This window comes from Periplaneta americana, chromosome 7, assembly GCF_040183065.1.
Source record: "Periplaneta americana isolate PAMFEO1 chromosome 7, P.americana_PAMFEO1_priV1, whole genome shotgun sequence".
Taxonomy (NCBI): domain Eukaryota; kingdom Metazoa; phylum Arthropoda; class Insecta; order Blattodea; family Blattidae; genus Periplaneta; species Periplaneta americana.
The window spans coordinates 58,861,190-58,877,834 of NC_091123.1; the positions used below are offsets into that span (position 1 = coordinate 58,861,190).

The following is a 16,645-nucleotide window of genomic DNA, read 5'->3' on the forward strand; positions in this document are numbered from 1 at the left end:
TCAGGTTGTAGAATTAAGAAAATCAGTTTATTTAAAAAATTTAATGTACAATAGTGTGTTATGTACTACATTACAGCACAATCAACCTCAAGCCTCTGGTTTCTTGAATTAAAAAATAAGGTATATTAATATTACACTGATTATTAAACCGGAAGTTACATGAGGTTGAAAATCGGATTGTTATTTCATTTTTCTCACATTCCGAAGTTTATGCAATTATTCAAATGTTAGTCTAACTGGGAAGATTTACTTGTACACGTGGCTTTGATTGTAAAACTTTGCTTTAAGTGCGTACTCTGTAGCCATACTGTTACATACAGCTGTAGTCTTACACAGTAGCACAACAAACAGGAAGTAGAAAGTGTGGTGACTTCAACTGTTTACCTACCCATTTACATCATGCAGCAATGGCAATGGACATTGGTACTACAATTGTTAGAAGCTGTTAGATTTGCTAAAATTGGTGAAAGTGAACACATATTTATAGAAAAATATTCTTCAGTGTGTTATTAAATACTTTTGGCACTCATGTCACTATTCATAAGAAGTGAAAAAACCAATAGCAAAAATTTATTTCTGCTTTTAATCCTGGTTTTAGATGTGTATATTATGCTGTCTCTACAAAAGATATAGACACTTTCTCAGACTATCAGTAAACAGCTTTCTAAAAAAAGAATCTCATTCTCAAAGCTAGAGTTAAGGCAAGACTATTAAAAGCATAACTGTATAAGAAGAAAATCTTATATCTAATGTAAGTAACAAGAAGGGTTTATTTAATTTGTGTATACCTGCTTCAATATGATTCAGTACTCAACGTGTTTTATATCATCCACTCAAAACACTATGTTCATTTCAGTTATGGGTTCTAGATAAGTTATATTTAACGCGCGCGCGCGCACGCACGCACGCACGCACGCACACACACACACACACACACACACACACACACACACACACACAAAAAAAAAAAGCATTTATTCTACAGCTTCGTGATTTACACTTTGCTCAGATATATGTTTTATATCTCTGTGAAAATTCAGTTCATCCTCTTTCTGCAAGTGGTGTAGCTGTACCAAAATTCATAAATATAACAGCTGTATCAGAATTCCCAATGAGGATGAAACCACCGTGTCTGTAATTCATCAAAACCGTTTTGTAACCTTATAAAACTTGTAGAAGAGCGTATTCTCAACCCCAAACCCCAAGCAATGCTTAGGCTACAGGAATCAATCTATCTGCCAACTACACTATAATCTTTTCGCTGTAAGAAAAATCCTAATGTAAACAATAGCACGTGACTGAAGTGAGGCTTCATTGGCCGCTGTTTAGCGCCATAGATTCTCAGTACGTGTTCCCGCCTACTGTTGTACATTCTGTTTCATGTTAAACATTTCCCGTTACTCATCAAGTAGACCTAACCTCACTACTATGCATTCGTTTGCTTAGGAAACATTTATTTTATAATTACTGTAATTAAATTATTTTTAAGACATGTCTTCACAATGGACAGTTGAGGATGCAAAAGCCATACTTCAGTACCTCGTGCTTACGTGAACAACTACGAGCTCAAGTGACGCCAGCTTGTTACAGGAACAGACTACCTCGGTATTACTGTTGGTATTCATCCGCGTTCATAGTATATAACAAAATATAAAAGTAGCTTTTCTTTTACATAGCGTTTTACATATGAGTGAAGTTAAGTGTTTAATCATATTTAACAATTAGAATTCAATGTTTTATTTTCAAATAATACAAGATTGTGGTTTCCAAATACGAACTATATTTTCCTGCGTCATGTGAGTGTTTCGACTGGGAGCCAATCACGGGTATGACAGCAACGTGCTTATGTTTACATTAGGATTTTTCTTACAGTGAAAACAGTACAGAACTTAGGCCAGCATTCATCAGGTCTGTGTTACCTGCTGAACAGGTCAAAGAAGTAGTGGATAGTATGGACCAACAGGAGATGATGTTCGGTCGAGGAACAGACTGACTGACTAGAATGATGGAGCAAGTGGCGATTAGATCTCGAGAACTAATCAGCCAAGCCGACAGCGCCATCGACAACTTGAGTGACATCTCAGCGGCAGCTATATGTGACGTGCTGAAGCACGATTACGAATCAAAGGCCAGAATAACGGCCCAGCAAGCTGCGTGGGACAGCTTCTCAAGTATGAAGATGACTATGCGGAAAAACTCTCAGTACAGTCAACTGACACCAGCTGACGAATGCTCATATATGGAGTCAGCCACCCTGTATACATGGGGATGTGAGCCCAAGGATGATTGGGAGAGAGAAGACGACGAGGCAGTAGAAAAAGCCAGTGAGGCAATCTGGCTGCACTTGAAACTAGCCCGTTGTATCGCATCTAACCCATATAAATTTTCTGAGGGATTACAATGTACTCAGTATTCACAGGATGATGAACTCTTTCATCGTGTTCATTCAGCATCCCAACAGTCTGAAGAGACTGCACAAACCCCTGAGCTCATAGATTCAGGAAGCGGAGACAGAGTACCGGCAAGCACCTTACAGAGTGATGCAGAATTGCACAGGGAAGAATCTCCGGCCACCCCGTCAAAACTCGCTCGCTGACGCCGTAAACGAAAACGAGCAGTTCAGCACAAGCTAGAGTTAGAACGGGAAGACGGCATAGACCGAGAGGAGGCTAAAGTATTCCTGACGCCTCGTCTAGCTGCGTTTCTTAGAGCTAAGAGACACACTAGAAAACAGGTAGAATGGCAAAGTACTCGTGATACAAGCCAAAACTACTTGAAAGGACACAGGTATCAGAAGTGCAAACCACCAACCTGCACTTTGATAACACCAGAAGCAGCGTTCAACTCAGATCGTAGTTTATTCTATGGTACAAAGACAAGATGTGTAGTGGATCTAACACTACAGACAACAATGCCCGCTGCGAAAATGTCAACTCACAACGGGTTGATATTGTACATTCCGGACCATCTAGGACATTCACATGATGACCTTTACGACAGGAGAATTACACATTACGTCAAAGGAAGAGGTCAACGAATGTCTAGCGCAAGGGTTAATGCTAATAACTCGATCAGCATCCCTTATTGATAGACGTATGCCGTCAATAGCTATGCTTCCCACATTCGAGGAGTACAGAACCCACCTACTTGTAAGCGACATTCCAGCAAGAAATAGGCGCAAGAAACAAGTAGAAAAAGTGACCTCGGGTGAAAGGGATAAAAATGTGACTGACCTTCTGTGTATTAATCAGGGATCAGTTCAATCTTTTTCTTTTTCTTCCCGAGAGCACAAGTAGACAATAATCTCATCATAGATGCAACTGAGGAAAGTGTATTTGATGCCCAATTTAAATGGCTTAAGTTTATCACATTGCCTGTGAATCCCATGTGAAAACAACCGGCTTATGGACAGAGCTTTGATGAAACCATTTAAAAATGTCTATAGTGATACATGTGGTGAGGGGTTGAATCCTAATGACTATCCATTTATTATTTATTTAGGCTATTTATTTACTTATTTATTCATTCATTCATACATTCATTCATTCATTCATTCATTCATTCATTCATTCATTCATTCATTCATTCAGTTATTTTATATTTAAGGTTTACTCTCTTTCATGATAAGTTAATTATGTATTTAGTATTTATTTCTGAACTATAATAATAATAATAATAATAATAATAATAATAATAATAATAATAATAATAATTACATAATACCATTATTATACCATTATTATAATGTAACTTGCAAAAACACAACATTTTGTCCTAATTTCGTCGTATTTTGTCCCATAAAGCAGGAGATTTAATACTTCGATCTGTTGATTTCAGGAAAAGAACAGACACCGTACATTTATAAGAAAAGATATTACAAAATAATTAAAAGAGGATCATATTTCCCGTTTTTTAATAAAGATATAATCCCCATGAAAGCCACAAAGCATTTTCACGATATATTAAAAACTAATTAAAACAAGGTCATATTTCTAGTTTTTAATAAAGAAACGAGAGAAAGAAAAAAAAAGGGAGGGGTTATCTGTGGCACGCTAAGTATACCTCTTCATAGAACATCTTGTTATTCATCATCTTTTACAGTATCCACCTCGTGTCAATGGAATTCCTTGTCACAAAGTATTAGGGGCTGCAAGACAATAAACACCTTTAAAAACAGCTTAAAAGATAACCTTATTAGCATTTCACTCCAATCATACTGATTTAAACTACCACTGACTACATTGTTACTTCTTTCTTTAGACATCATCCTGATAGTGCTGTATTTTCAAAATTGTCTCATAATAATCTCTTTCTATTATCTAATATTATTTGAAATATATTAACATTCTATGTATTTTAGCTTAATTCTGCTACACAATTTATTTCAGTGTTTAATTAATAGTTCATAGTATTTTGTTGTTTAATTCGTAAATAACTCTTGTATACATGTAACTCTCATCTAAATCAAATTGTTGAATTCTTTGTAAGTTCATGCATATGTATATACACTTTTTGCTGGTTGAGTGGAAGAGAAGGCCTTACGGCCTTAACTCTGCCAGCTAAAATAAATCATTATTATTATTATTATTATTATTATTATTATTATTATTATTATTACATCAGTCTTCTAACCACTTGCACCATGAGAACAGAAGTAAAACTGCTTCAGAGATACAGTACATATACCAGTAAGGTAAGAAGCAGGTTACTACTGTGAAGAGAAAGAATGTAGCCGATGACTTCTACACCACCAGCGGCATGGCCGACTGAAGCTGGGCAGGAACCAACCAATGGCTGAGACATACCATCAATAGGCTGACGGTGCATGGCTTCCACCACAACGTGTGTAGCACGAGATATTTTCACCCAGTGTCAGAAGCATGTGTTTGCATGTACTGCGAGTTGAATTGCGACCGATATCATGTGCTCCGGTGTAAGAAAAACGAAAAATCAGTGACTGAACTTAGCGCTGAAGACGAGCAGGTCAAGTGACTTGTTAAAATTGAGCAAGAAACAGCTCTGCTGGGGAGTCGGATTCCTTACAAAACACTGTGCCCTCAAGAAGAACCTGTACAGGATGGGACATATCAACCCAACCCGTACTCGTTCACAGGAAGATGTCTGTAGCTCATCTATTGTGTGACTGCAATGCACTCGCTCATCAAAGAGCTCTCATCTTTGGAAAACATTTTTCAAAGCTTGATGAGCTATCAACTGTCCCAGTCTGTAGTTTGATTCAGTTCATTAAGAACATCAAACTATTGGACTGATAGAATATTATGATGGGGATGAGCAATAGATCTTTCAGATTGCAGTGGTAGAGCTGTTATAGCCCCCCCCTCTTAAATTAAATTAAATTAAATTAAACAGCGCTGAAGACTGAAAAACCACGTGGCAAGAATGGCGAAAATGAACGGACGAACTCAGTGCTGGAAATCTGCATGCTTGTGCGAATTTCTTACTAATAATATTGTGAATCAAGTTTGTCTAGCTGAAGTATTCTGATTAGGAGATAGGATTTCTTCGATCAGGAAGTTTTTCTGTCCTAAGTTCCTACACACTATGTATATAGTGAAGCTGTGCAATAAAAAGCTTTCTTTTTATTTTAAATATCATCATCTCATCATCAAACTAACTTACATGATCTGATTTGGTCTCAGTCACCCAGAAGTCTCTTCTGGGGACGCCCTTGATTTCTTCTTTTCTGTGGTTCGTATTTAAGAATTAATTGTGGAATTCTGTTTCTGTTCATTCTCCATACATGTTGGATTCACTTGGTTTTGTATTGGTTCAGTTTTTAATTAATTGTTAAGGTCTTCATTGTGTTTGTGATTCTGCCATGTGTATTTAGCCGTTTTCCTTAAAATTTCACTTCTGTTGCTATGATTCTTGATTTAAATGTGGTGCATTACTTTTGGCATGACCCTCGTGTTATATAGTATATTCTTGTAAAATGAAAAGCGAAACTTAATTACTAATAATGCTGACTCTGAGAATAACATGGTGCCTCTCCTGAACCATGCTGAGGTGCTATATGCATTAATGGAACGATCGCATTTTCTACTTCTGTTTGCTGTGATAATTATTAAGTTTTCATCACTTCAAAATGTGAGTTAATTTCTGAGACTTTATAAGGATAAATACCAACACAGAATAACCTCTTCAGTTCAAAGCATTATTAAGTAGGAGTAGTACTCAAATCACGTAAAAAAACGAGACTTATTTTTAGTACAAAACAAGTTATAATAACAAAATCCTTAACATTATTTGTTAAACCTAATTCATTGTCAGTTTTTATCAGTTGAATATATATTATATAAAAAGAAAGAATTACAAAGTTAGAACTGAAGTTCATGTCAATAAGTTATGCATACTCAGAGTACCACAGAGTGTGACGAGACATACTGAAGTTCATGGCCATGTTGAGAGTATGATTATTAACGAGTAAGATGATATTCGAGTGTTTTCGTGCAAAGAAAAATGTTAGTCTACGTCTTCTGGTCTGACAGGATGCATGAGTGGAATTACTGACTTTTTCTTCACATCTCTTGAAAGAGCTTTCCTCATATCTGAAAAGGAAATAAAATTTTAGTTAAAAGCTCAGAAATAATATATATAATCTGAATAATTTCAAGGGAAAAATTGTTCCGGGGCCGAGTATCGATCCCGGGACCTCTGGTTGAATGTACCAGCGCTCTGCCAACTGAGCTACCCGGGAATTCCACCCGACACCGTCTCAACTTTTCCCTTTATATCCACACAACTCGCGTGGGCTAACGAAACGCCAGAGACCCACATCGAGTGCACACAATCTCTGTGTGGCTTGGAATTGTGGTTTTCTGTTAAAGTACACAGTGACGTATATATTATGCAAATCTAGTCTTTCAGGTAAAGCTCACTGTAAAGCAGAGTTCCCGGGTAGCTCAGTTGGCAGAGTGCTGGTACGTTCAACCAGAGGTCCCGGGATCGATACCCGGCCCTGGAACAATTTTTCCCTTGAAATTATTCAAATCTGCTTTACAGGGAGCTTTACCTGAAAGACTAGATTTGCATAATGTATATAACCCTTCAGAAAATTAAATTAATTCAAGATTTGAAGCGTTTTCCATTGTCAACAACTCATCTTATAATTATATATTAGTCATTTGCCAGCAAATTTGTAATCGCCTCCCAATATGAAAAGGAATCATCAAAGATTGGAACTAATTGTCAACAGAACATCTTATATATGCTATTTGTTAAAGTCATTAAATTAATTAATAGTACGTGTGTCCACTACTTTCTCCACCAGTTAAATGAAATGCAGACATATCCGAGACCATGATCTTACACACAGTATACAATAGTAATGTATCATGTTAAGAATGCAATTATTTGAATATCCAAAACCTGAAACACTTACCAAAGGCATCTTCATCTGGATCACCAGAATAATACTCTAATACTGTCCGGTACACTATGTAACCCAGTCGCTTGTACATTTTTATTGCCACTTGGTTTGATACACGGACAAACAGGTCAACAAAGTAGGCTCGCTTTCTGCAGAACAAAAAAGAATAACTTACATCAAATGAAATAATGCCATCTCACCACACACTAAATTTGAGAAATCATTTTAAAACATTTTTAACTCTTTACATAAACTTCCATTCAGCAGTCGTTTTGACCCATAATGTTATGCAACATTGATGAGCAGATGACTGATATGTTGTGCTATACAATGCCATTTTTAAGCTAAACAACAACTTGTAAGAGGCTGTGCATTTACAACAGCCACTACTCGTTCCAAGAAGTATATCAGTAGAATTGCAGAAATACAGGCATGGTTGGATTTTTAGTAATACCGGTACTGTACATTAACAACAGTACTCACCTATTTCATTGAAGTTACTGGAAATGTTCTCTGTTTGTATCTAGGCATAAATGACATGTACTTACAAAAGTTTTAATTTACACGAATTTCCAAATAGATTACAATTTACAACTAGTCGAAGAATTAAAAAAATCAGAAACAAATATTGAGATAATGAAACTTTTGGCCTTACAAACTATCGAAACAAGATATCTCATAATACATGGCTTCATATATATACAGATGGTTCCCTCAAGTCAAATGAAATAGAAATAACAGCAGGACCTAATACTACAAATTTTGATGGCGAAATAACCATAATTCATACATCCTTAACGAACCTTCTATATAGAAGAAACAAATTTCAGGATGCTGTTATACTATCAAATTCTCAAGCAGCTATACTAGCCATTGTAAGTCTTTACTCAACAAAATCACAACAAATACACGAATGCAGGAAAATAATATACCATCTAAGAAAATTAACACGAGACATTATTCTTCAGTGGATCCCATCACATTGTGGTTTGACTGGAAAAGAATCCACAGACTTTTTGGCTAAAAAAGGCACAGAAATCCTACAAAAAAAAAAACTCGACGGAGTTTATCCTGCCATTCTATAAAACTGTTAATGAAGAGAAAATTTCAATCAATTCACATACAAAACTGCAAAAACAATGCTGAAGGTAAGAAGTGGTAAATTCTTATATCTAATCCAGGAACTGTTCCTCAATTACCAACAAAATCTGCAGCTACAATGTACGATTAATTATTGCCATGACTGTTTAGCAGAACATCTACACAGGATTGGAGGGGGAGGGGAGGGGAGGGAGGGGGGAGAGAGAGTGTGAACAGAAGAGGTGGGATGAGTAGAGACAGGATAGAGAGATTAGGGACAGTTTTGTGATATGTTTCTTTTGTGTGTTGAAATATGATCATTGTTTGAAATAAATATTTTAATTTTTGCCCCAAAGCTCTGTCATTTTTTGAAGACATTCATTATATATTTTTTTTTCTCTCCGTCTTTTGAGAAGGGACCTGAAGCTTGCACTGTAGCCTGAGGCTTATTGTGTTTATCACTCCTGTTCTGTGAATGATATTTGTAGCCGAACAGTTGCGCTATTGTACAAGTACAGGAATTGTGCCATGAACTTAACCCACGCTAAGGTATGGGTGGTGGTGGTGGTGGTGGTGGTGGTGGTGGTGATAGGTGAATTAATGATGGCGAATTGAGTGCAAGGTCCAATGCCTAAAGTTACCCAGCAAGTCTATTTCAATTGGTGGAGGGAAAACCTCGGAAAAAAACCCAACCAGGTAACTTGTCGCAACCAGGATTTGCACCTGGGCTCATTCATTTCACGGTCAGACCAGCGAATAGGGATTATAAAGAATGGACACTGAGCGAATTTTCCTGTGTTTTGTTTCTCTGTACGCCAGCGTTTAGTTCCTTTCAAGCGCTAGAGGTTAGTGTAATCGAGCATACGCTAAGATAATAATTGAGAATAGAGTTGAGACACAGGATCTAAACGTCGCTTACCTTATTGCATAATCCAGTAACGCTTTGCTTCAAATAAATTCAAGTTAAAGATTTTCCTTATTTCTCAGTGACAAACTAGTTGTAATAATAATATTTTATATTTCAGATATAATATTTTATATTATAACATAATATAATACATTATAAAATTAAGTATCGAATTCGTTTAATATTTGCATATAATATAATATAGGTATATGGTTTTACTTCTCGTAAGAGTTTTGTTTTTCTATTTTCAGTGCTATCAAATCATTACATATTTTAATTGTTGTTGAGGTCAACGTCTCAACTTTCATTATAAAGGAACTCTAGAGTCTAGACATTACAGTTAATGACGGATTTATTATTTTATGGATCCAATTTATTTTATTTGAGTACATAATGTACCTAGATATATTAATTATATGAGTTATATTTCTGCTGTGTCGACTACTAGCTGGTGTGATGTCAGCGCCAACTCTAGGGAGAAAGCAGAATCTCACGCTTTAGCTGGCTTGAAGGTCATTGAAATCAGTCTGGCTACATCAAAGGTACCGGAGCGAAGTGTCCATTCTTTATAATCCCTATTCGCTGGTCAGACATGCTGTTAATTCACAGTGGTGGACATTCGTTTTCTTGCACTACAATATTTTAATGTGATCAACTTCAATAATTTTTACTTCAAAGGATAAATTTAATTTTGTTATTGAAAAATACACTCCTCTTACAAAGTTTTCTCCACTATTTTACACTTACTTTTCGGAAACATCTTCTAGCCAGGCCATTAGAGTTGCTGCTAGTCCCAGACGTCTGAATTCAGGAGACACAGTAAGAGCTGTAACGTGACCATGCCAATTTTCACTGTGACCCTCTGCTTTGCCCATTACTGAAAGCAATATGGTATTCGATAAACATTACAAAAATTCAGTCAAATGTGCAACAAAACTTAATGTAAATCTCTATAAATGATCATAGTACAGGATAAACGGGATGATTTTTTAAAACTTATTTTCCAATCAGTTTACGAAATTCATCGCTCTCAATTATTCTTGCTAGTGCTATTCATTTACTAGATCACTACCAGTTCTATTAAGATTTCCGATATAGTAATGTACATGCTATAATATTGCATGTTATATTATGCATCATGGTAAGATAATGTAACAAATAAGAAATTAGCAGTAATGGAAGAGAGAATTCCAGGTAGACATGGTGATTCATAAATAAAATTACACCAGTAATTACGAAAATTATTTCTGAGGCAATTTTGAACAAAAAAAAACACATACACGCATGCACACACACAATCTTTGATGATATTCATGTTGCAAATCAAGATTTCAGGTATAACTCCCTGTAAAGTTGATTTGAATAATTTCGAGGGAAAAATTGTTCCGGGGCCGGGTATCGAACCCAGGACCTTTGGTTTAACATACCAATGCTCTCCCAACTGAGCTACCCGGGAACTCTACCCGACACCGATCCAATTTTTCCTCTTATATCCACAGACCTCAAAGTGGGCTGACAACCATCAACCAACCAACTTCGAGTGCACACTAACTCCATGTGACTTAAATTGTGGTTTTCTGTTCTGGATTGGTGTCGGGTAGAGTTCCCGGGTAGTTCAGTTGGGAGAGCGTTGGTACGCTAAACCAAAGGTCCCGGGTTTGATGCCCGGTCCCGGAACAATTTTTCCCTCGAAATTATTCAAATCAACTTTACAGGGAGTTATACCGGAAATCTTGATTTGCATAATACACGTCACTGTTCGTGAACAGAAAACCACAATTTAAGTCACACGGAGTTAGTGTGCACTCGAAGTTGGTTGCTTGACGGTTGTCAGCCCACTTTGAGGTCTGTGGATATAAGAGGAAAAATTGGATCGGTGTCGGGTAGAGTTCCCGGGTAGCTCAGTTGGGAGAGCATTGGTACGTTAAACTAAAGGTCCCAGGTTCGATGCCCGGCCCCGGAACAATTTTTCCCTCGAAATTATTCAAATCAACTTTACAGGGAGTTATACTTGAAATCTTGATTTGCATAATACACGTCACTGTTCGTGAACAGAAAACCACAATTTAAGTCACACGGAGTTAGTGTGCACTCGAAGTTGGTTGCTTGACGGTTGTCAGCCCACTTTGAGGTCTGTGGATATAAGAGGAAAAATTGGATCGGTGTCGGGTAGAGTTCCCGGGTAGCTCAGTTGGGAGAGCGTTGGTACGTTAAACCAAAGGTCCCGGGTTCGATGCCCGGCCCCGGAACAATTTTTCCCTCGAAAAAAAAGAAGATATTCATGTTGCCATGGTGAGTTGTGGCTAATTCCGTTCTTTCCCGAGTTGTTAATTCATTTTAGAACTAATAAATGCTTGTTAATTAAAATGTAGGACAATCAAAATTTTTCAGAAATTTCCTCTGGACGCTAGATAGAAGGTTAAAATGAAGGGCCTGACCAGGATTTTTCGGACATCAGGTAACCCTACTTGGAGTAAAATGACTGGCAAATTTTATTTTAACATTTTATTTCATTGATACTTTTATGATGTTGGATTCATCACTCTTAATTAAATTAATTCTAACAAATTCCTACATTCTGAAATAAAAAATTATTCGTATTTATTTTTAGTTGCCATGCATCTAGTTTCGTGGCAAATCAACTGACTAAATACTAATTAATATTACCAAAAAATTTTGTGTCATACTTACTGTAGCCCATAATTTCTCCACTTGGTGACTCTGCAACTTGGAAGTACTCTGGCCAATGAGCAAGATATTGCATATAAAAGGATAAACCATACTACACTTCTGTTAAGGAATGCTAGAAGTTCAATTACAAAACATTGCTTAAAAGCGAAATGCTTTGTGATATAGGCAGAAAAGGATACAGTTTCTGTGAGTGAATCTAAATTCCTGTAAAGATAAAAATACATTATTCAAAAAGATTTTGTCAGAAACCAGGGGTCACACAACTACTAAGTCTAACCATACTGTTCGCATTTCAGGAGAAGATCCGAGGAAGGAATGTGGACTTTTCCCCCCTCATTCTTACGACCAACTCCAGACAAGGAACTGACTGGACAATGACTGAGCCTTGTTGCTTCAGCTCAGACTTGTTTGTTCTAGTTGGTCAATGACACTTCTCCCACCCACCTGCTTCTTCACTAACTTAACTAAGACTCCCTTACCTCACAGGGATCCTCTCGTGAAATTTGTACAGTACAACATGTTCAAAATATAAAAAGATAATGAAATATATAAATATTAGAACATAATTAAAAATTCTGCTGTAAGCTTATATAATGATGTCACTAGGCCTATAATTTTGGTGCCAATTATGCCTATTTACTGCAAAGACAAAAATAAGTGAACATTTTATGTACTGATATGGTAGAATGAGACAAACTTGATCAGAAAACCAGAAAACACTTCTGCTACAATATTATACAACATGAATAAGGTCTATATGACTATAGGATATTGGTAGTATGTTTATGAGAATTTATGTTGGCTAGATTGGGGAATGGGATGATGTCATAAGATTGACGTCATCAGTTAGTAGGGTTACATTTTGTGTTTGTGGGTAAATATAGAGGTTGCTGTGGATTCTGGTGGTTAGGTTGGTATAAGTGTAAATTTTATTGGTGGTTGGTACTGATGAGGTTTGAATGGCGTACCGGTAAAGCATGTGTTTGGATGGTGTGTAAATCATTCTATTTGTTCAATTCGTGAGCAGTTGTGCTACTGGTGATTTGTTTGTCTATGGAGTGCGTTGCTGGCCCAAGAGGAGTGAAACGGAGGGCTGAAAAAGGTCGACGTATGTGAGAAGGTTAGTGGGTTAGTTGAGGTGATATCTCAGTGACGTGAGGTCGACTCGACGTATGTGAGAAGGTTAGAGGGTTAGTTGAGGTGATATCTCAGTGATATGAGGTCGACGTATGTGAGAAGATTAGAGGGTTAGTTGAGGTTATATCTCAGTGACATGAGGTCGACGTATGTGAGAAGGTTAGTGGGTTAGTTGAGGTGATATCTCAGTGACATGAGGTCGAATACTGTGAATTCAATGATATAAGTGCATTTTCTCTGCCGTGTATAGTGTCGAATTGCCGAAATTTCACCTAACTTATGGGATCGTGATGATATCCTATTTTGAATAAGAGCGGATGGGTTGTATTCCAGAATGGGATGTTGTGAAATTATTTTGCTGATATCCTATTTTGGATAAGAGCGGATGGGCTCTGTTCCAGAATGGGATATCGTTAATTTGTGTGATTATTGCTTTTTAGAAATGGGATCGTGTTGATGATATCCTAGCGGATGGGTTGTATTCCAGAATGGGAAGTTGTGAAATTGTTTTGCTGATATCCTATTTTGGATAAGAGTGGATGGGCTCTGTTCCAGAATGGAATATCGTCAATTTGTGTGATTATTCTTTTTAGGTAGTTTTATTTACTCGTCGTGTTGATTTACGTCGGCCATATTGTGACGTCACTGCGTTGTGACGTAACTACCGCCATGTTGTGACGTCATCGTTTGTCAAACTTGACGAACATTAAGCGATATCCTATAATAAAAGAATCCCCATGAATAATTACAGTGTTTCCAATCTTGAGCACCCCCGATACGTATTGGCCATTTCCAGGTCTGTTGCTAGCCCTTTGTCTGCTGTAACACACTACTTTCACTGTGAAATATGGAAGGAGAGACTACTCATCAATCTAATTGTTAAACTACAAAATTATAAATGTTAATTAAATCCTATTATAGTGTTTAATTTTCTACGGACCTTTGGAAAAAGAAATAAGAAAGAGACTAGTGAACTGCTTTGTTTGAAGTGTGATTCTGTATGGGGCAGACATTACGACTAAGTGGAAAGAAACAAATGAAAGCATTTGAAATGTGATATGGAGAAGATTGGAGTGTGTGAAATGGTGAAACAAAATAAGAAATGAGGCTGTGCTAAGTTAGAAAGAGTGGGTGAAGAAAGAATAATGCTCAAACTGACCAGGAAGAGGAAAATAAATTGGCTGAGACACTGATTAAGAAGAAACTGCCTACTGAAGGATGCACTGGAAAGAATGGTGAACGGGAGAAAAGTCTGGGGCAGAAGAAGATATCAGATGATAGACAACATTAAGATATATGGATCGTATGTGGAGACTAAGAGAAAGACAAAAAAGAGGAAAGATTGAAGAATGCTGAGTTTGTAGTGAAGGACCTGCTCTTGGGTAGAAAACTGTGAATGACAGCATTTAATCTTACCTTGAATTACAGCAGAATTTCGAAACTATGTCTGTCTTTAATAAATTGTTGAACATTAGGCTCCGTTATTCTTGTGTAATGTTGTGAAGAATATTACGAATATACACTTAGGGTATGCCACTAAAGAGATGCTTCTGAACTCCAATAGTGATTGTTTTGGGAATTTACATATCCTGATAAATGTAGCCATGCTTCATTAATAAAAAAAAAATATCAGGTCTCATGTAAAGACTGCAGAAACCAACTACAAAACTGAATTTTAGAGTTTCTATCGGAATTAGTCAGTCTATGAACCACTGAAATCTTATACTCTCGCAGTTTCGCTAATTTTGTTGCTGTATGGATCCACATGAAACTATAAACTGTATGGACTAACTACTGTTAGGCGATTGAGAGATTTTCTTGAACTTCTTTCTAACGCTTTTCCAGTTACACCAATAATGTAAAGCTTCGTCGAAGTCTCTTTGTCATTAACTTGCTTGGGACACTTAAATTACATCAGAAAATTTTCTCGCAAATTTGAGTCTACACTCGCGATAAGATCTAAACTCAGAGAAAGAATTCACTAACGACACATGCTGTTCCTTTCTGTACCTCATGTTTTAAGGTGATGGACCAATGAAAAATGTTGTTTTGGGGTCAAAAATCACATTTTTGAATTTTTATGTAAACAAATTCTCAGCAGTTTAAATAGCACATCTGCGAATTTTGATGCCCCTATGGGCTCTACAATATGTATTTATGTCGCCATTTTTAAAAGCTTCCATTGCGTTTAAATGTCCCCAGCCCACTACTATGTAGTTTCGACATTTTTCTTTACTTCAACTTGTTTTTCTCCTGAGTATTTTAAGATAGTCATGAAATTTGTAGTTATGTTCAGAATGTGGAGCATGTACCCCAATATTACTTTCTTTCTCAGTAACATAGAACATGAGATATAAATTTTTACATAAATGTAGGCTATATATCTTTATTATTCAAACGGGGAAAAAATATACCGATGGCTTGTACGTTTGTCACCGGTATAAAACCAAAATGTACAACTTCTGATTAGGCCTATAACTATATTTAGAAACATGGTCAAGTTCGCCCAGTTCTGAGAAACAATGTTAAAAATTCAAGTGCTTTATAACATTTTACTAAGTGTTAACGATAACAAGCCCAGTTATGGTTGAAATTGGTTAGTAATCCTTAATGTAAGGTAATTTTCAACCATTTGGACTCCTCAAAGGAATTAATGGCACAAATCACAATTGTTTTATGAAAATGTATGTGGAAACTAAGTAGCCGGAAAAAGCATGTGGAAACCTGGGGATTAGGGCCTCTTTTATCCACCACAAACATGACAGCAAGTTGTGTTATGCATGGGTGAGAGATGTGACATAGGCCTACCCTTTCAATGCATGCACACTGCTATAGTCTATTTAAGGTTATGTTCTTCAAGCAGTCCCAAAAAAGGTAAGTTAAGTAGAACTAAACATTGCAAATATTGTGCTGTAACGACTGAAATTATATTTAATACTTACACATTATTGAATTTGAACATATCATTGCATGTAAATGGTCTCAAAGTAGTCATACTTGTAGTGTTTGGTTAACCTAAAAGAAGCAAAGGCATGAAGAGAGAACTGGCTGAAGTTTGTAACTTGAAATTCAGTTGCCCCGTAAGTTATCACTATACGTGAAATTAAGCACAATTTTAACATGAACACATTTTTATATTTAGATATAATAAACGTAAACTACCCCTGCTTCCCAAACCTATGTTTCGCTTTTTAATCGATAGCGTTGGTCAGTCAGTGTGGTATATATCGACATGTATCGACAAATACCTGTATCGATGGTACACATACATTGTCAATAGATGGCAGCAAAGTAAAGATCGTGATGTTTTTATCTTATTTTCTGCTCTTATTCAAATTCATATTTTGAACAAGTCCTTCTTTAAGTCCTTTTATACGATATGAAGTCATTATGCAAATTATGATGAAGAATAAATCCATTTCATTCGACCGAGATAAAAC

At 36.5% G+C, this 16,645-nt stretch overlaps 1 protein-coding gene across 2 annotated transcripts; it reads right to left on the reverse strand.

The window, feature by feature from the left end:
- Window positions 1–16,425, reverse strand: Naa20A (N-alpha-acetyltransferase 20 A). 2 transcript variants are annotated; one of them, XM_069830776.1, is made up of 7 exons: window positions 16,368–16,411; window positions 16,148–16,220; window positions 12,248–12,272; window positions 12,069–12,159; window positions 10,125–10,254; window positions 7,403–7,539; window positions 1–6,569 (listed from the first exon to the last, which is right to left on the reverse strand). In XM_069830776.1, the coding sequence occupies exons 2-7, from the start codon at window positions 16,198–16,200 to the stop codon at window positions 6,484–6,486; spliced, it is 522 nt and encodes a 173-aa protein (XP_069686877.1). In that variant the 5' UTR covers window positions 16,201–16,220; window positions 16,368–16,411; the 3' UTR covers window positions 1–6,483. The 2 variants fall into 2 exon arrangements, with proteins under 2 accessions (XP_069686877.1, XP_069686876.1); XM_069830775.1 differs by having other exon boundaries at window positions 16,148–16,425.
- Between the last annotated feature and the right edge of the window lie 220 nt (window positions 16,426–16,645).

Excerpts from the sequence above, each read along its gene's own strand:
- Naa20A (XM_069830775.1), bottom strand. The coding sequence starts at position 16,200 with ATGACTACTTTGAGACCATTTACATGCAATGATATGTTCAAATTCAAT. Across the intron at positions 12,273-16,147 it reads ATGTTCAAATTCAATAATGT|GAATTTAGATTCACTCACAG; the intron begins GTAAGTATTAAA and ends TTATCTTTACAG. Across the intron at positions 12,160-12,247 it reads TAGATTCACTCACAGAAACT|TATGGTTTATCCTTTTATAT; the intron begins GTATCCTTTTCT and ends ACAGAAGTGTAG.